The sequence below is a fragment of the Rhinolophus ferrumequinum genome, chromosome 6, assembly GCF_004115265.2.
Source record: "Rhinolophus ferrumequinum isolate MPI-CBG mRhiFer1 chromosome 6, mRhiFer1_v1.p, whole genome shotgun sequence".
Lineage (NCBI taxonomy): Eukaryota > Metazoa > Chordata > Mammalia > Chiroptera > Rhinolophidae > Rhinolophus > Rhinolophus ferrumequinum.
The window spans coordinates 63,157,649-63,180,589 of record NC_046289.1 but is presented as its reverse complement, the minus strand read 5'-3'; the positions used below and the strand labels follow the sequence as shown (position 1 = coordinate 63,180,589).

Sequence of the window (22,941 nt, the reverse complement as noted above, 5' to 3'; positions counted from 1 at the left end):
CACAAAATCAGTTTTGTTTTTATACACCAGCAATGAACAATCTAAAAAAGAAATTAAGAAAACACTTTCATTTACAATAACATCTAAAAAAATAAAATACTTAGGAATAAATTTAACCAAGAAGATGAAAGACTTTGTACACTGAAAACTACAAAATATTCCTGAAAGAAATTAAAGAAGGCCTAAGTAAATGGAAAGATGCCCAATGTTCATGGATTGGAAAACTTAGTATTGTTAAGATGGCAATACTACTGAAACAATCTACAGATTCATGGCAATCCCTTCCAAAATTCCAAAGGTCATTTTTGAAGAAATGGAAAAACTGACCTTCAAAGTCATATGGAATTGCCAAGGGCCCTGAATAGTCAAACAACCTTGGAAAAAAAAAACATTTAAAGGACTCATACTTCCCAATTTTAAAACTAACTACCAAGTTAAAATAATCCAAATAAGTGTGGTACTGGTGTAAGGATAGACATAAACCAGTGGAATAGAATTGAAAGGCTAGGCATAAACCCATACATCTATTGGCCAATTGATTTTCAACAAAGGTTTAAGATCATTCAGTGGGAAAGAATGGTCTCTTAAATACATAGTACTGGCACAATTGGATAGTCACATGCAAAAGAATGAAGTTGGAACCCTACCTCACAACATATGCAAAAAAATGACTCAAAATGGATTGACATGGGAGCTAAAGCCATAAAACTCTTAAAAAAGAAAATAGGTAAATCTTCATTACCTTGGATTTGGCAACAGATTCTTAGATATGACACCAAAATCATGAGCAACAAAGGAAAAAAATAGGTAAGTTGGACTTCGTTAAAATTAAACAATTTTGTGCATCAAAGGATATTTTCAAGAAAGTGAAAAGGTAACCTACAGACTGGGAGAACATATTTGCAAAGTCATATATTTGATAAGGGTCTAGGATGCAGATTATATAAAGAACTCTTACAGCTTAGCAACAAAAAGATAACCCAGTTCTAAAATGGGCAAAGAACTTAAATAGACATATCTCCAAAGACATAGAAATGGATTAACAAGCACATGAAAAGATGCTCAACATCATTAGTCATTAGGAAAATGAAAATTAAAACCACAATGAGGTGCCACTTCCTATCCTCTAAGATGGCAAAATCAAAAAAAAGAAAAAAGGAAAAAGGAAAATAAGTGTTGATGAGGGCATGGAGAAGTTGGAACCTCATGCATTGCTGGGGAAATTGCTGGGATAAAATGATTCAGCTGCTGTGGAAAGTTTGGCAGTTCCTCAAAAAGCTGAACATGGAATTACCATATGACCCAGTGTGATGGTTAATTTTATGTGTCAACTTGCCTAGGTCATGGTACCCAGATTTTTGGTTAAACACTAGTCTAGGTGTCACTGTGAAGGTTTTTTTTTTTTTTTTTTTTTTAGACAAGATTAAGTTAAATCAGTTTGAGTAAAAGAGATTACTCTCCATAAGGTGGGTGGGCTTCATCCAGTCAGTTGAAAGAAAGCCTTAAGAGAAAAGGACTGAGGTCCCCTAAAGAAAAAAGAATCAGTCTCCAGACTGCCTTCATACTCCAGCTGCAACTTCAGCTCTTCCTTGGGTCTCCAGTTTATTAGTCTGCTTTGCAAAATTTACAGTTGCCAGCTGCCACAGTCACATAAACCTGTTCCTTAAAATCAATCATTCTCTCTGTGTGTGCTTATATATAAGTATATACACATATATGCACAACCTATGGGTCCTGTTTCTCTGCAGTACCCTAATACACCCAGCAATTCCACTCCTAGATATATTCCACTCCAAGGGGATTGAAAGCAAGGACTTTGAACATACACTTTCATGACATTGATCATTGCAGCACTTTCATAATAATCAAAAGGTGGGAACAAACCAAGTGTCCATCAAAGATGAATGGATAAACAAAATGTGATATATACATAAAATGGAATATTATTAAGCAGTAAGAAGGAATGAAGTTCTGATACATGCTGTAACATGGATGAACCTTTAAAAAATTATGCAAAATACAATGAGCCAGACACAAAAGAACAAATATTACATGATTCCACTTACAAGAAGTACCTACAATAGGCATATTCATAGAGGTAGAAAGTAGATTAGTGGTCATCATAGGCTGGAGAGTGAGAAGGGTAATGGAAAGTTACTGCGTAATAGTTACAGAGTTTCTCTGCGGTGATATAAAAGATTTTGGAAATAGCTAGTGGTGATACTTCTACTACATTGTGAATGTAATTAATGCCACTGAATTGCACACTTAAAATAGTTAAAATGACATTTTATGTTATATATTTTACCACAGTTTTTAAAAAGTGGTAATGTATATACCAAAAACATTGAATTGTATGCTCTAAATGGGTAAATTGTGTAGTATGTGAGTTACAGCTCAATAAAGTTATTAAAAATAAAAGTACTGTTGCAGCACTACTGCTCATTCTATTGTTAAAAGTCCCTGAGTCTAGCCCATGTTTAAGGGAAGAGGAATTTGATTCCAATTTTGATGGGAGGAACAAGGAATTTGTGGCTTTGCGAAGACACCCTTATGGGAACAAGTACTGTCAGGCCCACCTGCAGGTCCTTTCAATATTGTTATTATGGAGAATAAGTCTGGTTTATAGGAAAGTGCATCAAAATCACTGGGTCAGCCACCACGTTCAAAGAAATTCAATTTATAAGTTTATAGATTATCTGTTGATTCCCGATGAGGATTTAACTCAACAATATCTTTCCTTCGTCTCCCTCCCAATATTGTTAGGTCATAGTTTTTGGTTAAATCGATAGTCAGTGTTTACATTTTTTCAAAAGCTCAAGGGTGTTAGAACTTTATCCATTCAACTTTTTCTCCTGAAGACTTCCCTCCCAGATGACTCCATCCTGCTTCCATCAGGGTTGTTGCTCTTTAGGCTCCCTGCACAGCTGTCATCCTGGAACTTACGTTTGCTGTTTTCTGGTGTTAGATCCATCCTCTCTTGGATCCCATGTTTTGTGTGTGTCTGATTTATTGCCTTGTTGTTTTTGTTTGTTGTTTATTTGGATCATCTTCTTGTAGTTTCCTAAGAAAATATGCATTAGAGGTACACTTCCTGCATCTTTGTGGATATGAAAACATCTTTTTTTCTGCCTTTATCCTTTATTGATAATTTGGCTAGCTAGATTGAAAATTATTTCTCTCAGAATTTGAAGACATTTCTCTATTGTTTTCTATCTTCTTGCTCCAAAATCAGTTTGAATTCTGTTCCTTTGTATATGATCTATCTTTTCTCTCTGAAATATCTTCTCTTTATCTCTAATATTCTAAAATTTCTAATATTCTGAAATTTTACAGCAAAATGCCTGATACAGACTTTTTTATAATCAATGAGCTGGGTATTAAATGTGGACTCTTACAATCTTAATTGTGTCCTTCAGTTCTAGAAAACTATTCATTTGATAATTTCTTCCCCTCCTTCATCTCTTTGTACTCTACAGATTTTATCATCTCCTTTCCCTTTTTTGTCTATTTTCTGATAAGATAAAATTTTCTCAATTTTATCTTCTAGGCCTTCCATTTATACTATCCTATTTCTAATTTCTAAAAACTCTTTCTTATCCTCTGATCATTCTTGTTTCTAATATCTTCTACTTGTTTTATGCTATCCTAGTCTTATTTTATGGGTATAATATCTTTTTTCATCTCCCTGGAGACACTGATGTTTTGATACTGACTTCGGTTCCTTGTATTGTCCCTGTTTTCTTAGAGATCCTTTCATTCTATTTCTTTATGTTGGTCCCTCTAAATTTGGAGACTTTATTCAAATGTTGAGTGATCCTTGGCTATCAGTGCATATTTAAGACTAAGGCTCTGCCTGGATGCTCTGTGTGCCTGAGGAGTCTTACCCTAGTATTGGGATGGAAGGAGACATGTACCTGTCTGCTAGTGTTCTGGGAGCCGGGATGAGCTCTTTTCATCCGTCTTCCCTTCACAAGCACTCTGGTAAGAGCTTCCCTGGCTTTGCTCAGCAGGTACCATCTCTCCCCTGCAGGCTACCTTCCAAAATTTATTGAAATTACTCCTCTCCCATTCTCTTTGTTCTTGTGGCTTTTCTCCTTTTTTTCTTTATTTTCCTCTGATATAAGTGGGACTTTCGGAGGGGAAAAAGATAATGCTGGTGGTTGACCAAAAGTTCTCCCTATTATCAGTAAATGCTTTGATAATTTTCTGACCGTTCTTCCTGCCTTCAGTCTCTCCCTTCAAATCAGTCCCAACACTGCTCCCTAACTAACTTTTCTAAAACATAGCTCTGCTAAGGTTACATCTTGCCAGACTTTTGATACGTTCCCATAAGAGAAGATTTAGAATTCCTAGCCTGAATTACAGGGCCCTTTACAAACTGGCCCACTCCAGTTTCATCTCGTACTTGTATCTCTCACAGTGTAACCACCTTGGAATATTGCCTTTTCCTTAAGCTTATCATGGACAGCTCTGCTCTGTCTTTTCTATTCCCTATGCTTGAATGCTCACTCCATTCTCTTTGTCTGGTGTACTCCTACTTATTCTTCAAGATCCAAACCAAGTGTTACCATCTCATGAAGCCTTTCAAGATTCCGCACTTCACAGCAGGCGGAATTTTTTACTAATTGCTCTGTATTTCCACAGCACTCGGCTGATACCTTTCACGTAGCACTTACACCTCCAAGTAGAGCAGTTTATCTACACGCTTGCCTCATCAGCCAAATTGTTACTTTCTTGAGGGTAGTTTGCTTTCTTCGTGATATTCTAAGTACCAAGCTTAGTGCTTGGCCCCTGTAGGCACTTAGGAAATGTTTATCTAATGTAGAATTATCACTGTGGTACTAGTTGGCTCAATTGTCCTCTTCCTCTTTTAGGCACACAAGCCATGCCCCCTCTCTTCTCCTTGGGGTACCATCAGTGCCGCTGGAACTATGAAAATGAACAGGATGTAAAAGCAGTGGATGCAGGATTTGACAAACATGACATTCCTTACGATGTCATGTGGTTGGACATAGAGCACACTGAGGGCAAAAGGTACTTCACCTGGGACAAGAAAAGATTCCCAAACCCCGAAAGGATGCAAGAGCTGCTCCGGAACAAAAAACGTAAGGTAAAATAAGCCAATACTTCTGAACCTTTTCATTATAAAGCGTTTTTAAAACTTGCCTTCGCACATTAGTGGAGAACTATCTGCCAATAAAAAGAAAATAAAAGTGGCCATGAAAATAGTACCTTCAAATGTAATTGAAACTATGATAACAGAAAAGCAGTGGTGAAAAGGTGGTGACGCCATGCATCCCTGGTTGTCTAAGTCCCCATAGGGGAGAAGAGGCCTAGCATTTAGGCCCATTTGTTGTGGCCACCCACCCCGTAGTGATGTGATGAATCCCCCCACCCATGCAAAATTTGGTTCTCAGATCAAGATTGATGACATCACACTGGTACCAAGAGGGTATGAATAAGTTAATTAGTCACATAGTGAGGCATTCTGAGGGGAGCTCGGCTGGCACCCATGCTGGTTTGCAATCGGCTTGAGCGAGCTGGGAAAAGTGGTGAGAGGGTTAGATTGGCATGAAGATTCCTGTACATGCACCCGGGCTTGCATAGTTTGAACTTTCTGCTGGCACCAAAGGATGGAGAATCATGGCTTTCTTTGTCAGAATGCACAGATGTGGGCAAAAGAGTAAGGGAGAGTGCTGGGGCTCACAGCTCTTAACAGTCTGTGAAAAACAAAGTCAGATTCTTTATGACACCATTTTTCCTGCTTGCTTCCCCAATGGACTCCAGCTGTCAATTTGGCCAAGGAAAGAACTAAAATAGAAAATGGGAGGGGCAAAAGATACTGGGAAGTGTGTAATGCAAGGGTGGTAGTGGTAATAGCAATAATGAAAAGAGGGAGTGAGGAAATGGAGAGAGGAAAAAGCAGGGGGCCTCCATATGTATCATGGAAGTGGATCCCTGCCGTCTCGCTCCTTGAGATTAAAGTTGCCTTTTCAACCCATTCCTTTGATTCCCAGCCTTTCACAAATGGCCAGAGCCAATCCCGTTAAATCCTAATTTCCCAGTTAATAAATAACTACGATTTATCAAGCACTTATTATGGGTCAGAGAGTAAGATAAAACACATTATTCCATCCAGTCATGACAAAATTATGAGGTAGATTTTGTTACCCCATTTTTCAGATGAAGAAACCGAGGCATAGAGTGATTTTTGTATTTTGCACAAGGCACACAATGAGTAAGTGGTAGGGCAGGAATCTGAATGCTGATCAGCCTGACTCTAGAACCTATGTCCTTATAAGCAGTTATTTATCAAGGCCTTCAAATGTCTGAGGTCCTGTGCTAAAGATGAAGAGAATGTGGAGATGAGCTCCTTGGGGGTCGTACATTGAGTGGGGGAAAGGCAAGTATACAACAACCATAATGTAGGGCAGTAATGTAACAGTCAAAGAAAGGTCAGGGTCGGGGGTGGACCAAGAGAAGGTTTCATCCTTAAGGGTGAATGTTTAATGGAAAAGGGGAGAAGGGGAGAAGGGGGAGAGGGCAATGCAGCCAGAGGCTGGAGCACCCAGTGGTATCTGGAAAGCAGCACACAGGCTGGTTTGACAAGCAAACAAGGCATGAGCAGGGTTGGAGTGGTAGGGAATCTGGCCTTAGTGTGGGCTACTTTGCATGCATTTGGAGACATTAAAAGCTTTTGAATTAGGGGTTAATATGCAGAATATATAAACTCCTACAACTCAACAACCAAAAAAAAACAACTCAATTAAAAATTTGGAAAAGGACTTGATAGATATTTCTTCCAAGATATACAAACAGCCAACAAGCACATGAAAAGATGCTCAACATCACTAATCAATAGGGAAATGCAAATCAAAACCACGGTGAGATACCACTTTATATCATTAGGATGGCTACCACCAAAAAAAAGAAAAGAAAAATCCAGAAAATAGCAAGTGTTGATGAGGATGTAGAGAAATTGGAACACTTGTGAACTAATAGTGGGAATGTAAAATGGTGTGACCACTATTGAAAACAGTATGGCTGTTCCTCAAAAACTTGAAAATAAAATTACCCTATGATCCAGCAATCCTACTTATGGGTATATACCCAAAAGAATCGAAAGCAAGGACCTGAGCAGAAATTTGTACACCTTGTTCATATCAGCGTTTATACACAATAGCCAAAAGGTAGAAGCATCCCAAGTGTCCATTAATGGATGACTGGTAAAAACAAAATAGAGCATATACATACAACGGGATATTATTCAGCCTTAAGGTAGGAAATTCTAACACATGCTACAACATAAATGAACATTATGCTAAATGAATGTCCATGAGGACATTATGCTAAATGAAATAAGCCAGTCACTAAAAGACAAATACTACATGATTTCCCTAATCTGCAATACCTAGAGTAGTCAAAATCACAGAGACAGAAAGAAGAATGGTGGCTGCCGGGGATGTGGAGAAGGAGGGAATGAGGAGTTGTTCTTTAAGGGGTCTAGAGTTTTAGTTTTACAAGATCAAAAGAGCTCTGGACATTAATTGCACAACAATGTGAATGTACTTAACACTACTGAACTGCACCCCTAAAAATGATTAAATTTTATGTATATTTTACCACAATTAAAAATTTTTAAATAAAAGTTTTTGAGCAATGGAGAATTAAACTTGAGTATGTAGAGTTGAATGGATGTGGAGAACGATGATTAGAAGGTTGTTTTAGCCAAATAAAATGGTTTTGAAGCCCTATCCTAGGTGGAAATGATGGTGTTAGAAAGCCAGGGACAGACGCTAGACGTGGAGCTATGATCACAGCTTTTCTCAAACCTCCTTCCTCAATATACCTGTACTATTGGGTTTTGGATTTGTTGTTAACATGCTATTGTCCTGTTTTCTTTAATGTTTGCTTTTGTCAGTGTTACCTTAGCCTCTAGATACCTAGGAAACAGGAAACTTGCCTGCTTAATCCTTCATGTATAGCACCCAGCACCGCAGACAGACAGAAGCTTAAAAAATGCTCGCTTATAAGGAACATGTATTGGTTCAGCAGCTATCATTATAAAGAAGGATTGGCCTGGTGTTGACATCAATTTATATTTCCATAAGCACATGAAAGGTTATAGGGTTTTACTGGTGTCTGAAATGTTTTAATGCTAGTAGTAGTTGTTTCTGAGTAAAATTTGAACCCCAGAACTATGATGAAAACATAGCAATGAACATATGGCTCATATGAAACTGATGAGACTTTCAAACCTTTATGTCCTGACAGCTTGTGGTCATCAGTGACCCTCACATCAAGATTGATCCTGACTACTCAGTGTATGCGAAGGCCAAAGAGCAGGACTTTTTTGTGAGGAATCATGAAGGGGGAGACTTTGAAGGGGTGTGCTGGCCTGGTAAGATACTACTTTATATACTTATCATTTCCCTTGTTCAGTCTGAATTAATGGAGGTTTCCTGGCCATCATTCTTATACCTTGTAGATGTCTCTTGATGTATTTTAAGCACCTGTAGGAGGAGATGGTACTGCCTTCTTTTATAGCTTTCATAACATCTGGTACAGTGTACTTTGTATACATTTATCTCAGTCAATGAATGAATGAAAAACAAACAAGCATACCTCAGCGGCATGTTATTTCTCTAAGCAAATAAAAGTGAAAAGCCAAGGAATGAGAAAAGCAGAGGAGGAGAAAGAAAGACAAAGGGTCCTGCAGCCACTGTCCCTATGATTCCTCTTTGCCCTGTTAGCCCATAGTTTTGACTTCCCAGCCTTTCATGAGTGACTTCAGCTACCTCTGGCAACTCTGGATTCTTCATTTCAGAAATGATTAAACTTTGGTAGAGACTCCTCAAGGACAAAAGGAAATCCCACTCTATCATCTCACAGCACTCTTATCACAAATCCGTGCACTGTAGAGAAACTCCTGCATTCCTTTTCCCGCCTTTTCCCACTTACGAACACTTCTCTGTTCTTTTTAAGAACAGAGAGGTGACTCCAGAATACTTGCCATCATTATTTGAGTTATCTTAGTGAGGGACAGGCCCTGTCTTGATATTTGTTCGTTGGCATTCCCCTGGGCCTCTGGTGTTGAAAGATCTGGTGGTTGTCACTGGAGTCCAGCATTGCCTTCATTGGCCTCTTGCCAGACCATGCCTCTCTGTCAGCTGTCTTTTACATTTGATGTAAGGTGTCCATTGATTGCCTACCTTTCACATTTGATATTCTTTCTTATCTATTCTACCTTCCATTTTATCAGGAGGACCACTGTTCCTAATACTCTTCTGCCTCTATAGGTCTCTCCTGTTACCTGGATTTCACCAATCCCAAGGTCAGAGAATGGTATTCAAGTCTTTTCACTTTCTCTGCTTATCAGGTTTGTTTTTCATTTGTTTGCTCTAATTACTTGAAATGATGAAAAAAGGGGAAAAAGTGAATGAATAGAACTACTCTGATTCATTGAGTAGCTCCTGATAAGAAATGCTTGTATGAAAAGGCAAGGATGGCAACCACATTACGACTTTCGTGGTGCCGGGAAAGGTGCCATATGTATTATTACATGCACAAAAGCTGTGATTTTGACCTCTAAAATAATAGACTCTATGATATATAAAAGTACTTAATAGAGATTTATTATATTTTCAAATTATTATATAAATTTTGTATAAATAGCATTGTATAACTATTAAAAATAATTACATATGTGAAAATATCCTGCAAAGTATGACGTATCATTAAAAGTAAGGTATAATTATAAAACAATTCTTAAAATGTTAGAAGAACCACAGAGAGAACAGGAGAAGTCACACTGGAGAACTGTTTTCAACCAATTATGATGAGGGTGATAATGAGGTCTCATATAAATTGAGTACTTGCTATATGCCACGCAGTGGGCTACACACTTTCTGTGCATATACCATTTCATCTTCACAATAACCCTCTGAAGTTTGAACTATAATTAACTCTAATACTGTGGATGATGAAATTGAGTCATGAACAAGTTTAAAAACCTGCTAAGTTCACCCATCTAGTAAGTGGCAGATCCAAGATTTGAATTCAGAACTGTTTGTCTCCCAAGCCCAGCTTTTAACCACTAAACTCTTGTTTCTGAGCGTCATGTATTAGGGACACAGAAAACAGCTTACAGCAGGGATGAACAATGCTTGGGCCAAATGCTCATTCATTTTCCTCTTGTCTATGGTTGCTTTCACGCTACTACAGCAGAGTCAAATTATTGAAAAAGAGCCCTGATTGGCCTGCAAAGTTGAAAATCTGGCCCTTTCCAGAAAAAGTCTGCCAAACTTCCCTTAGAGGGTGCTAAAGATGAATAGTTAAGGTAGTTAAATATTTGAAAACCATATAGCCTTGTTCATAAAAGTACACATGTTTAGAAATTGTTGAAGGTAGAGTCAAAAGAAAATTCATAAGCCTCCTCCAGGCATTTGAAAGTCTATCATGTGGGTAAGGCAGCAGGTGTATTCTGTGGTATCCCAAAAGCAAGCTAGGCCCTGTGAAAGGATGTTACCAGAAATAGGACTTTCAGAAATTAATGGAATGAGAGCAAAGTAAACAGAAATAGTCTCAGCGATATAGAGGAAAAACTGATGGTTGCTAGAAGGGAGGGGGGTGGGGGTGAGGAAGAAGGGGAAGGGATTAGACAGCATAAATTGGTAACTACAATATTGTCATGGGGATATGAAAGACAGTTTGGGGAATATAATCAATAATGTAAAGATTTTGTAGGGCATCAGATGGGCACATGTCTTATTAGGGAGACCACTTCATGGACGGTGTAGATGCTTGACCACTGCACTGTACACCTGAAGCTGAAGTTGAATGATATTGTATGTCAACTATAATTTAATATATATATGGTCACGGGATATGGAGTACAGCATAGGGAATAGAGTCAATGGAATTGTAACAGCTATATACGATGTCAGAGGGGCAGTAGATTGGGGGAGGGGGTTATCACTTTGTGAGATGTCTAACTATTGCATAGTGTTGTACACCTGAAACTAATAAAAAAAAAAAGGGAGACAGAGAAATTAATGGAATGAGCTGCCTGAGGGACTACCTGTCATTGTAGCTGTTGAGTCAAATGCTGAGAGACCAGGGATTCTATAACGGGATTGTAACACCATGTTGACTAGATGACTCAACTGCCCCTTCCCACTCTAAATTGAACAATTCAGTACAGAACACAAACTACACGTCATGCTAACAAACAGGTCTCATAGCTGTCAAGTCTCAAAGCATTAGAGGAAGGCAGAATTTTATCAGACAACTATAATTGGCCTTCATTTGCTTAAGAGTTATAGCAGATGACGGATGATATAGAGCCTAACTGTGAACATGCACAACCTTTCCAGTGGGGGTTCTCCATGTAGATGTGAATGGACTTGCTGGGCAACATGTATTTCACAGACAACAGAGCACAGTATTCTCTCATTCACCAACAAATACCTACTGAGAACCTTCTGTGGTTCAGGTACTATTCTAGGTATTTGGGATTTATCAATGAACAAAATAGACAAAATTCCCTGCCCAGTGGAGCTTTTTATTCTAGCAGTGGAGCAGAGGACGGAGCAGATGATAAACATAATAAATTAAATGGAGTAGGAAAGAGGAATAGGGAAGACTATATTAACATCATCACTGTAGGAGTCTTACCTTGACCAAGATTTCCTTCCTAGGGATCTACTGACATCCTCTACATATGGAACGACATGAATGAGCCTTCTGTCTTTAGAGGGCCAGAGCTAACCATGCAGAAGAATGCCATTCATCATGGCAACTGGGAGCACAGAGAACTTCACAACATCTATGGTTTTTATCAGGTAAGACAACCAAGAGAGACGCCCAGTGGACCCATGTGCCCGCCTTTTGAACTGAGTCATTTTCTTTGTAATCGCCATACTATGCTGTCCATTGCTCTTTGTGTGTCTTTTCTGACTATTGCAATGAGTCTTATCAGGTTGTAGCCAATATAAGACTTATTATTTCTCCCTGTGCATATTTTCCTTCTATAATAAACTTGAATTTGCAGATATTGTGAGATTAATGATAACATAGAAACATCTCAATAAAAAGTGGTAGAATTGCCTTCCATCTGCCAATCACATCCAAAAAGACTTGGCGGTCACTTTCCCTAAATTATACCCATGGTTCTTTGTTATTTTCAGAATGTAACTGTGGTTTTATGACTCTCCCACCAACTAGTATCTTCCAGTGGGAGCTGCTGGCTAGATACAGTGTGGTTTTCAGATAGAATGTGTTTACTTCTCTAACAGCCTCTTGCTTGAATTGGTAGAGAATTTTCTTATGTAGGCCAAGGCCAGTCAGTTAACCTCTCTGAATCTCATTTTTCATCAGTGAAAACTATTTCAGAGGTTGTTGTATAGATTATAAGAGAAAATCTTATAAAATGCCTAGCAATAGTAAGCACCAATAAATGCTAACTTACTATTTACTACTATTATTTCATTGCTGTTGTAATCAAAGAAAATTTTTCATTCATTTAATAGGGGAATTTAGAGTAGTTTCATTACATCATAAAAATTGTTTAATGGATTTATTTTCCATTTCACATTCCCATCATTTACTTTTTGCATGTTAAATAGTTTATTGGGGACGTCTGCACAATGTCATAATCCAATCATCTTTTTGAAAAATCTCCTTTACTTTATAGCAAATGGCTACTGCAGAAGGACTGATCCAACGATCTAAGGGAAAGGAGAGACCCTTTGTTCTTACGCGTTCTTTCTTTGCTGGATCACAAAAGTATGGTAAGGAATGGCTCATATGATCAGACTTAAAAACACAAGTTAGCAACCTGTCTTTTTTGACCATTTATGGCATATAGAGCTACTTACTGATGCCTCCCTTTTCAGTAGCCATTGGGCAGGTATTAGATTGTAAAGAGTGATGTGCCCTGAAGTATGCATTTTGTCCTATGAGCAGAGTAAACCAATTTTAATAAAGTTTAGTTCTTGTTTCCCACTGAAAAAACTTCAGAATATCTTAGTTTGCTAGGATGGTCACCTCTGATCCTGTCTGCGTTATTTATTAAAACCAGGGAAAATACACTTCTAACACACTCCTTCAACCACCTGTTCCACTTAGCAACATGGCTTAAAATAGACCTGGCTGTTGCTTGTGGTCAGGGTCATCTATAACTGGATCCAGTTTATCAGCTAATACAGATCTAGTTCAACTTTACCAACCTGTGGCAGGTTGGTAAACTATTTTAGTTCCCCTGGCCTTGTATAAATAACTGGGAGCTTAGGTTGTAGTGTGAAGAATCCAGCCTTCAGTCTACCATGGACATTACTAGGCCTCCTGCTCCACCCCTGAAACCAGCCCCTGTGGTACTCTGAAAAGGACAAAATATTGTCATCTCAGGCAAAGATTCATGTACAGAGATGCTCATCACAGCCTTAGTTCTTGAAACAAACAAACAAAAAATCCAAATATATAACAATAAGGGAATAAATAAAAGTATGGTATATTCATATGATAGACTATCATAAAGCTATTTAAAATAGGAGTCTCAATTGCATGAGGAAATGTTTGTGACATCATGATAATTGAGAGCAAAAAAAGGATGCCTAAATGTTTACTATTATCCCAATTTTGTTTTAAAAATGTGTGTGTGTGTCTGTGTGTGTGTGTGTGTGTGTGTATAAATCAGTAAGGATATGAGTATTAGTTTCAGGTGTACAACATAATGATTAGATATTTATATGTGTATAATATTGTATGCACACTGTAATTGAAAAATAAAATATTTTTAAATTATTTTAAAAAAGAAATGTTTTTCTTTATATTGTCTGTTATACATAAGGAATCTAAATATGAAATTGAGTGCATGGGCTGATTTGTGATTTTTTTTTTTTAATACCTTGTTACTGGTGACTAAAGGTGCTGTGTGGACAGGAGACAACACAGCAGAATGGAGTTACCTGAAAATTTCTATCCCTATGTTACTCACTCTCAACGTTACTGGGATCTCTTTTTGTGGAGGTAAGATGATATCCTCAGGCTTGAGGTGATAGAAAATAAAAAGCAAGGTTACTTTCGTCAAAGCTGGTCACAAATCCCTTTTCCTTGGCTGTTTCGGGCAGGGATAAATGTGAGAAAGCGAAAATGAGGACAGTGAAAGGAGTGTAGCTTCAGAGCTGTTTGTGTCTTGTCTGAATTGAGGACACAAAATAAAGTCAGAAAGGGAGCCGGAGTGTTGCTTTCCCTCATTCTTATTGCTTCCTCCTTAGCCACTCTTGATAACTGAGTTTCTCTTCCTGACACATTACTTTTCTTCTTGAAAGGGAGAAAAATATTCAACTGTAATTGGGAAACAAATGTAAAAGGGTTGGAAATAAATAAATAAAACTCATTACTCTTTTAAAAAAAAGTGAGAAAAATGGAGAGAACTAGAGGATTTAGCAAATCAGAAATCAGTCTTACAGAAATCCTTTTTACTCCACAGGTTTAAAATGCTGTGACATATTTTTACTGTTAAAAAAAAGATATGCTTTTGGGAAAGATAAATTCAATTAAATAAGATTGTCTAAGGGGCTGCCTGCCCCGAATCCCAGTAATTCTCTGCAGATGAAAAATCTCAGTATGTAAGGTGCTCAGCATGGCTACAGTTCCAGCTGCCCCTTGTTTTCTGTAGGAATAGAAGCGACTTAATATCACTTTTTGAATGGTGTGTTTTCATGACATTGGTCCACATACAAGGAATATGTATCCTGTTTAAGGGCTAAACAAGAAATTCTACTTAACACCTCTAATTCTGATTTTCTGCTTCTCTTTAGTTATTTATATAATTTTTATCTTCCTTTAGCTGTTGCTTTCAAGGGAAATCAAATACCAAACCTCCACCCCCAACCCACCCTAAACACAGACTTATTGAATCAGGCAGACATTTTGCAATTTCTGGAACATACCTGAATGTTGATCTTGCAGGAAAGCCTCTGACCTTTTGACAAGAATATTTGAAGAGCATATTGTCAGATCCTCAAATAGACTGTTTTTTTACTATGTGCTTTCTAATTTAAGGCCACAGTTTTATCCTATCATTTCGAATGCACATACAACATGTCACACGGAGTGTCATGCGGGGTCTGCTCCCACTCCCCACATAAGAACGCAGGATATGGTGAGGCCAAAAAGGAACACCCATGGAGCCATAAATAAGGGAGTCATACCGCTATATTCTTGCTGGCGGCTGGGTTGGAGACACAGGAAGCAGGAGCCACACGATCCGCAGCCTGCCGTCTGCTTCTCTGTCAACATCCCCACTTGCTAACTGCAATCCGCGCTTGCTAGCTCAGCCATAGCAGTTGTATCAGTGGCTAATGGCTAACTGGTTACTGCTGATGGCCAACTAGTCACTGCTGATGGCCATCTGCTACCTGAGCCAGCACCTTTCCATGTGAGGCCGAGAGCCTGGAAACTGCTCTCTGGGACTCTGTCCCCACACAGCACCTTTCCCGTCAGTCTTCAAGGTCTTATTTTACCTGTGTGCATCATTTGTTAGAAGCCTGGTTGCCTCACAAAGTCTTTCTTTGACTGACTAATCAGCTGATGTAGGCGGCTTCATTGGGAATCCAGAGGCAGAGCTGCTAGTGCGTTGGTACCAGGCCGGAGCCTACCAGCCCTTCTTTCGTGGCCATGCCACCATGAATACCAAGCGACGGGAACCCTGGCTCTTTGGGGAGGAACACACCCGGCTCATCAGAGAAGCCATCAGAGAGCGCTACGCCCTCCTGCCCTATTGGTATTCTCTGTTCTACCGTGCACACGTGGCTTCCGAACCCATCATGAGGTAAATGGGCTTCACCAGTCAGAGGCCCCAGCACCAATCTACCCAACCACTGGGGAATGGAGTCAATCAACTTATGGACTGATTGTAAACAGGGTGCTGGCAGTTGAGGTCACAGAAGATAGCTAGGTCCCCTCCTACTTTGTGATTCAAGTATTAATACCGATATGAGACAGAAATAGAGATTTTTCAAAGAAAAAGGAAGTAACTTTGAATTCATTCAGTATTTAACCCACAAACATCCTCTCATGAACAATTTACTCTGCCAATCTTAAGCTCTATCTTACCCTTAGGGCTAAACCATTCCAAGTTTGAGATGAATATTTTTCCTGATGTATAAATTATATTCTGATTCTATTTTAAAGGCATGAATGAAAAATCAACTTTCTAGGTTAGAGATACACATAGTACCCCAAGACTTCCATATCAGCAGTTCCGAAACCTCGCTCAGACCAGAATCACCTGGGAGCTTTTTGAAAATAGATTCTAAAGCCACACCTCCACATCTACTACTAGGAACTTCACTGGATAGGTCCCAGGGATCTCTATTTGTTAGAAGTTTCCCTGGGGATTCTAGACATCAGCCAGCTTTGTTACCTACCATTCAGTAGGAAAAGGAATATATTATTACAAGTCTAGTGAATAAAAATGTTTCTCTTATTAAAATGTATCTTTTCCTCATGAAATTGAAAAAAATTATTAGAACCATTAAGTTAATATTCAGATACATAGATATTAAAAGTTTTATTATTTTTATAAGCCCAAATGCCTCCTACATAGTTATGTAAAACAATAACAATAAAACAAAAACCACACACTAGTTTTTCCACCCTCCAAAAATGTTGCCAGCTTGAAAATGAGATACACCAGTTCTTTTCATTTAAATAGGTGATGATTCAGGATGCATGAAAGACAGTTACAGCATGAAAAAAAGGTGGCAGATTTTATATCATTATAAAATATGGTTTTACAAACATTAAATTTGTCTTATACTAAATGTTTTAGGCATTTGGACTTGCACAGAGCTCTAATTCTGCCCGTTGGAGGAGTATTCAGTGCTCAACATTCAGAAGGAAAAATTGCAGATACCAGAATTTTCAATCTTTCATTGGACCATTTAAACTAATTAATAGCTCTTTCCATAAGAAAAATATTAGTAATCATAGCAATTGCTCATAAAATCTTGAAACATATGAAAAGAGTGTTGGCTGTTTGGCTTTTTCCAATTTCCTTTGAATAGTTATAAAACTGATAATATGTGATTGAATTGTAATGAAACATCTAATGATGTTGAAGTAAGAATTTTTTTTTCTTTCTGCAGGCCTCTGTGGGTAGAGTTTCCTGATGAATTAGAGACTTTTGGTGTGGAAGATGAATACATGCTGGGTGAGCATTTCTTGATTATAGTTATGATAAATACTGTAATTATGTTCTTGTTACTGTATTTTCTAGTGTAAGGCACGAAAAAAAAAAACACCCTAATTCAAGAAAGCCAAAAAAATAAAAATAAAATAAATTTTATCACCAAGATTTTTAGTGCATAAATGCGATCTGTGATCATGGAGCACCTCTCATAACATCGTTAATGTTAAATAAATCCATTCTATTTATGGATGCAATTGGGATTCTTGTTCTGGATCCATTCCTAAGCCTGTGATACCACTATAGAGGAGGGATGTAGAAAAAAGTAGATGAGATGGTTGAAGTAAAGACCCAAAAGAGCCTTTTTCATATGCAAAATAGGATTGGGGCCACTGGAGGGGGGATTCTTCTTTAACAAGGATTAACCACCAAATCTAGAACATGGAAGTTTCTTGGGACTAGTGCTCAAGCAGCCAGACTCAACAGAAAGTTTCCCCAAAGGTGGAACTCTAGAGAGTGGAAACCGCAAACTGTAAAATACCTAGCTCTTTAGGTCTTCACTCATCCTTAGATTTCAGTTTAAATAGCTACGTTCTTGGAGAAAATTTTCCTGACCAAAATTGCTTCCTAATACGTAATTCCACCTACTTTAATCAAAGTCAGCCACTCCTACTACATAACTTTCATTTCATGTGGTACTTTCAAATTTGGGTATTCATCATAACTCTAATTAATTTGTAATTACTTATTTAATATCGGTCTTCACTGAATGTAAACTCTGTGAGGGCAGGGACATGTCTGCCTTACTTGCCGCTATACCTCCAGAGCTTAACACAGTGCCTGGTACTCTGTAGGCACTTTATCAATATTTATTGAATTAAGGAGTGAATTCATAAGTGGATGGATTTTACATATGTGTGGTGCAAAGTTCAAAACAAAATTAATAATTCAGGTTGCCTTTAAGAGAATTTTAGCCTTCCCGATGATAATTGCACAAGGAAGAGGATTGAGTATCCACACCCACCACACTTGTGGATAACAACTGACCATCACCAAAGTCACTTATAGCAAACAATGAAGCACCTGGAGAAGTGCAATGGCATTTTCAAACTACTGACACACGCAGTTGCGTACAAAATGAGACTCTGATAGACTGTGTAAGAAAGGGTCCCTTCCTATAATCCCAATATACCATAAGTGCACTAATGATAGGCAATAATACAGTCATCTCTTTGAGCCTCTGTCCTCTTTCTAGCAATGCATCTCTCTGATGAATCACTGGTTCAACTCTCCAAGGTTTCTACCTTGAAGAATTTCTCAGCGAGTGATCTTTAACCCCACAAAAGCACTTAATTAAAAGGAAAGGATGTTTTCAGACCTCTTATAATGATATTCGATTTTATTTCTTCTCCATTTTCAGGAAGTGCTTTATTGGTTCATCCAGTCACAGAGCCAAAAGCTACTGTGGTTGATGTGTTTCTGCCGGGACCAAATGAGGTAAGAGTAAATGACAGTCGCATATCTTCCATGTCTCATATCTCATCCCTCGTTCTAATAAATTAGCCCGTTAGGAAATAGATTTCTTCATCATGCAGTTGTGAAGACAGCCCAAATGACTATAGCAACTGAAGATTCTTGTAAGTCATGACCACTGTCCTCAGAGGTCAAGAAACTTAATGAAAAAGCATGGACGAACATGAATAGGTGATCACGCCAAGGAGGATCATAGTAATTCTTTATCTTCAAACGTAGCCTTGTGTTAAGTGACTCCTTGTGAACACATTGAGGTTTTGGGAAGTCAGAAATTTTTAGTCTACTATGAGGTATCAAACTTGGGGTGGGAAACAGAAATATAAACAGACTTTGCTCCTTGTTTCTCGCTCTGGTCTCCAGACACTCACGGGAGTGGATAAAAAGTAACAATAGTGACTTCCTTCTGTGCCCCTCCAACCTTCCTCTGCTCTTTTATTGGTTATTGTCATTGATTATGGTCACTGTAGAAAATATCACCTGGACCTGCTGAAGCCCAGGCCACTGAACCCATGCAAAGCACGGGAGAGAGGTGGGAATAACCCATGGGCTGCAGAGCAGATAGCCATGGGTGGTAAGAGCAACAGCCTCCAGAGACAGACCGAGGATATGTCCAAAGGAGCAAGAAGAGACAGGGGAGACACTTGGGGCACCAGACCCGGGAAAGAGGGTGTGGTGTGGAGAGCAGGAAGGAGACAGATCCCCGAGAGAGTCGCTGAGTGCTGGAGCATCACCACAGGCTTCCGCAGGCAGGGGGAAGAGCCGTGAAGGATATGAAACTGATGTGGAACCGCCATGGCAAGATACTCTTAGGCTGTCAAGGCGAGAGGTGAGGTGGCTGAGCCAGACCATGCTCACTGCTTGGGACTATCAAGCCCTGTTACGGCAGCACCAAGAAACCACCACATGCAGTGCCAGTGTTCTCCCTCCATCCAGCTTTACATATTTGGTTGTTGTATTGGTTTCCTGAGGCTGCTGTAACAAATTACTACAAACCTAGTGGCTTCAAATGACAGAAATTGATTCACTCATAGTACTGAAGGCTTGAAGTCCAAAATCAAAGTGTCAGCAGGCTTGGTTCCTTCTGGAAGCTCTGAGGGAGAATCTGTTCCCTGGCTGTGACCCAGCTTCTGGTGGCTGCCCACAATCCTCCGTGTTCCTGGCTTGTAGCCCCATTACCTCAATGTATGCCTCCATCTTCACAGTGCCTTTTCCTGTGTGTCCGTGTGTCTTCCTCCTATCTCTTATAAGGACACGTGATGACATTTAGGGCCCACTTGGATAATCCCAGACAATCTCCTTATCTCGGATCCTTAATTTAGTCAAATTTGTTATGAGGGTAATATTCACTCCTTCCAGGAGTTAGGAAGTGAATATATCTTTTTGAGGGGCCACCAACCAGCCCACTGCACTTGCCATGATCGATATGACAATAACCAGGCTTTTCTCCAGAATGTTCATGAATTACGTTCTTTCCCCTTGGTTTCTCCAGTCATTTGCAGTTCTGAAGGTGAGGGCTCTTTACAAAGGTTCCCCTGCCAAGCAGAAACCTGAGGAAAAGGTTAAATACAACAACAGCTAAATAAATTGTCCTGTCAAAGCATTTTTGCTGAGAGTTTCTCAAGTTTATTCTAACAAAGTATAAGCTTCCATTAAGAGGAACTAACTCCCTTTCTGACTTAGCCACACATTTTTATTAATGACCTATCATCATTGCAGGCATATTGTTGTGACTGTATAATATATTCCTCCAGCACCATTTTCCCAAGGCATTCTATTTGGTTCTCTTGCTTACATCTTCCCAAAGCCTGGGTAGAAGAGCCAAGTTGTTTCTTGCTAGACCTTTACGTCGCTGGTTAGCTAGTACCACATTACACTGTGCCAAGGGGTGTCTAAAGGCCCTCACTGTCATTTTCCCCATTCCCTCTCCTTCAAGTCTTTTCTCAAATATCTCCTTCTCAGTGAGGCCTTCTCTGACCACTTGTTTAGGATTATAAACCACTCCCACTGCCCCCATCCAGCCCTCCTTCATCCTTTATTTTTCTCCACAGAACATGCAACCTTCTAACATTCTATGTATTTGCTTATATCAGGGGTGTCCAAACTGCGGCCTGCGATCCATTGTTAATTGGCCCGCAGCAAATTCCAAAAATAGATTTAGTTTACTTAAATAAACCAGGTGAGGCAATACGTACTTCACCTCGAGTGAGTGGCCCGGCTGTTTGTGTATTTTACCGCATATGGCCCTTGGTGAAAACCGTTGAAAAAAGTTTGGACACCCCTGGCTTATATGTTTTATTATCTGTCTCTCCCATTAGAATGTTAGCTTCTGGAAGGCAGTGATTTTTATCTATTAGGTTTATGCTGTATTCCCAGGGTCTAGTTGGGTACCTGGCACATAATAGGCCTTCAGTAAGTACTTGCTGGGTCAGGAGCTTGGTGACTGAGCTCTAGGTCTGATCTACATGGTGTTTTGTACCAATTATACCCTTTCTAGGCTGGAGATCTTTGTGTACTGCACCAGAGCACATACCCTATATCCCTCATTTTAACTAGTTCTAGAAATGGTAGACAGGTAATCCCCAAATCTTGTTTGAATCAGTTTTTTGTTTGTTTGTTTTGCCTTTCACTCCCACCAGCTCTTTATCTAGACCTACTGGAATTCACCTAAGAAAGACATTATAAGAAAAGAAAGCTAAGACAATATCCCTCGTCAAGACAGACATAGAAATCCTTGACAAAACATTAACATATTGAATCCAGCCAAGGATAATACATTATGATGAGGTGGGTGTGAGCCTGTTGAATTAAGAGTTCAGTGTAGCTCACAATGTGATATATAGATGATGTATTACATATTTGTGCACTTGAAACCTATGTAATTTTACTAACCATTGTCACCCCAAAAAATTTTAATTAAAAAAAAAGGAGTTTACTGTAGCTAACCATAGTCAAGAAACAACCTTCTCACATTCACAGCAGGATAGTGACAGATGCAACAGCTCAGCTATATAAAGGATGTGGTAATCCCAGGAGGTGAACTTGCGAAATAGACTCTCGGCTGCCAGAAATTACCCTGGGCTAGAAGAGAGAAAGAGGTTTTTGTTTTCATGCTGCTTCTGGTGGTACCTTAAGGATTTATCCCAACAAATTACTTTGTAGGACCTTTCTGGTACTTCAGCAACTAAACCCCCTTGACAAGATCCCAGATAAGAGTTTGAACCTCATCCCTAAATTGTACTGTACTCTGTAAAAAATAAATGATCCTAGAGTAGTAATGCAAGTTTCCGTTTGTTTTTCTCCAAGATCTGTATCCTTCTCTGACACTTTCCTTTTCTCCTGCATCATTTGTAATTTATTTGCTTGTAATGTGCTGTTCTTCTTTGCTGTTCTTTCTTCATCTTTTTTACTAATAGACGCATTAAATTTTTATAAGCGAACTGGACTGTAAAATCCATGAAGTCTGGAACTGTGTCTTTCTGTTCACTCATGTATACCTAGCAGTGCTGGGTACCTGGTAGGCTGTTTAATAAATAACTTTCGGATGGATGGATGGACAAATTAGTGGCCTTTTAGTCAAATTAATCTATGAACAGTAGTAGGTTAGTCCTTTGGGATCTTCTTAAAAGCATGTGTTCTTCCTAACTTCTATTCGAGATTTTTTAAAAATTATACTTATTTTAGCTTTCTGGTTATTTGAAATCAATACAAATGGGTGTTTCACTGAATAATGAAATTGTGAGCAGAATTACGCCTATATTCTTTTCCATGGGGTCTGTTCCTTTTCAGGTCTGGTATGACACGAAGACATTTGCTCATTGGGAAGGAGCCTGTACTGTGAAGATCCCAGTAGCCTTGGACACTGTAAGTTATTTTCACTGTTGTTTTCCCTTGTTGTGCTGTATTAGTCTGCTCAGACTGCCACAGCAGAATACCACAGACTGGGTGGCTTAAACAACAGAAGTTTATTTTCTCACAGTTCTGGAGACTGGAAGTTCCAGATTAAGGTGCCAAGCAATTCAGTTCCTGGTGAGGAGTGTCTTCCTGGCACGTAGACAGGCACCTTCTTGCTGTGCCCTCATATGGCAGAGGGCGAGAGTGAACTATCTACAGGATGAGGGCCCCACACTTATGACATTATTTAGCCTTAATTCTAGAAATGTCCTGTTTCCAGATATAATCACATTAGAGATTGGGGCTTCAACATGTGAATT

At 39.0% G+C, this 22,941-nt stretch overlaps 1 protein-coding gene across 3 annotated transcripts in view; it reads left to right on the top strand.

Annotated features, from left to right (window-relative positions):
* GANC (glucosidase alpha, neutral C) overlaps positions 1–22,941 on the top strand; it is a 61,123-nt gene that overhangs the window by 27,115 nt on the left and 11,067 nt on the right. For all 3 annotated transcript variants that reach the window (XM_033109704.1, XM_033109706.1, XM_033109705.1), the window contains exons 11-20: positions 4,878–5,113; positions 8,278–8,404; positions 9,303–9,382; positions 11,703–11,846; positions 12,698–12,794; positions 13,930–14,031; positions 15,595–15,838; positions 17,157–17,221; positions 18,618–18,694; positions 22,517–22,591. In XM_033109704.1, the coding sequence (XP_032965595.1) occupies positions 4,878–5,113; positions 8,278–8,404; positions 9,303–9,382; positions 11,703–11,846; positions 12,698–12,794; positions 13,930–14,031; positions 15,595–15,838; positions 17,157–17,221; positions 18,618–18,694; positions 22,517–22,591 (1,247 nt within the window). The remainder of the gene's footprint in view (positions 1–4,877; positions 5,114–8,277; positions 8,405–9,302; positions 9,383–11,702; positions 11,847–12,697; positions 12,795–13,929; positions 14,032–15,594; positions 15,839–17,156; positions 17,222–18,617; positions 18,695–22,516; positions 22,592–22,941) is intronic.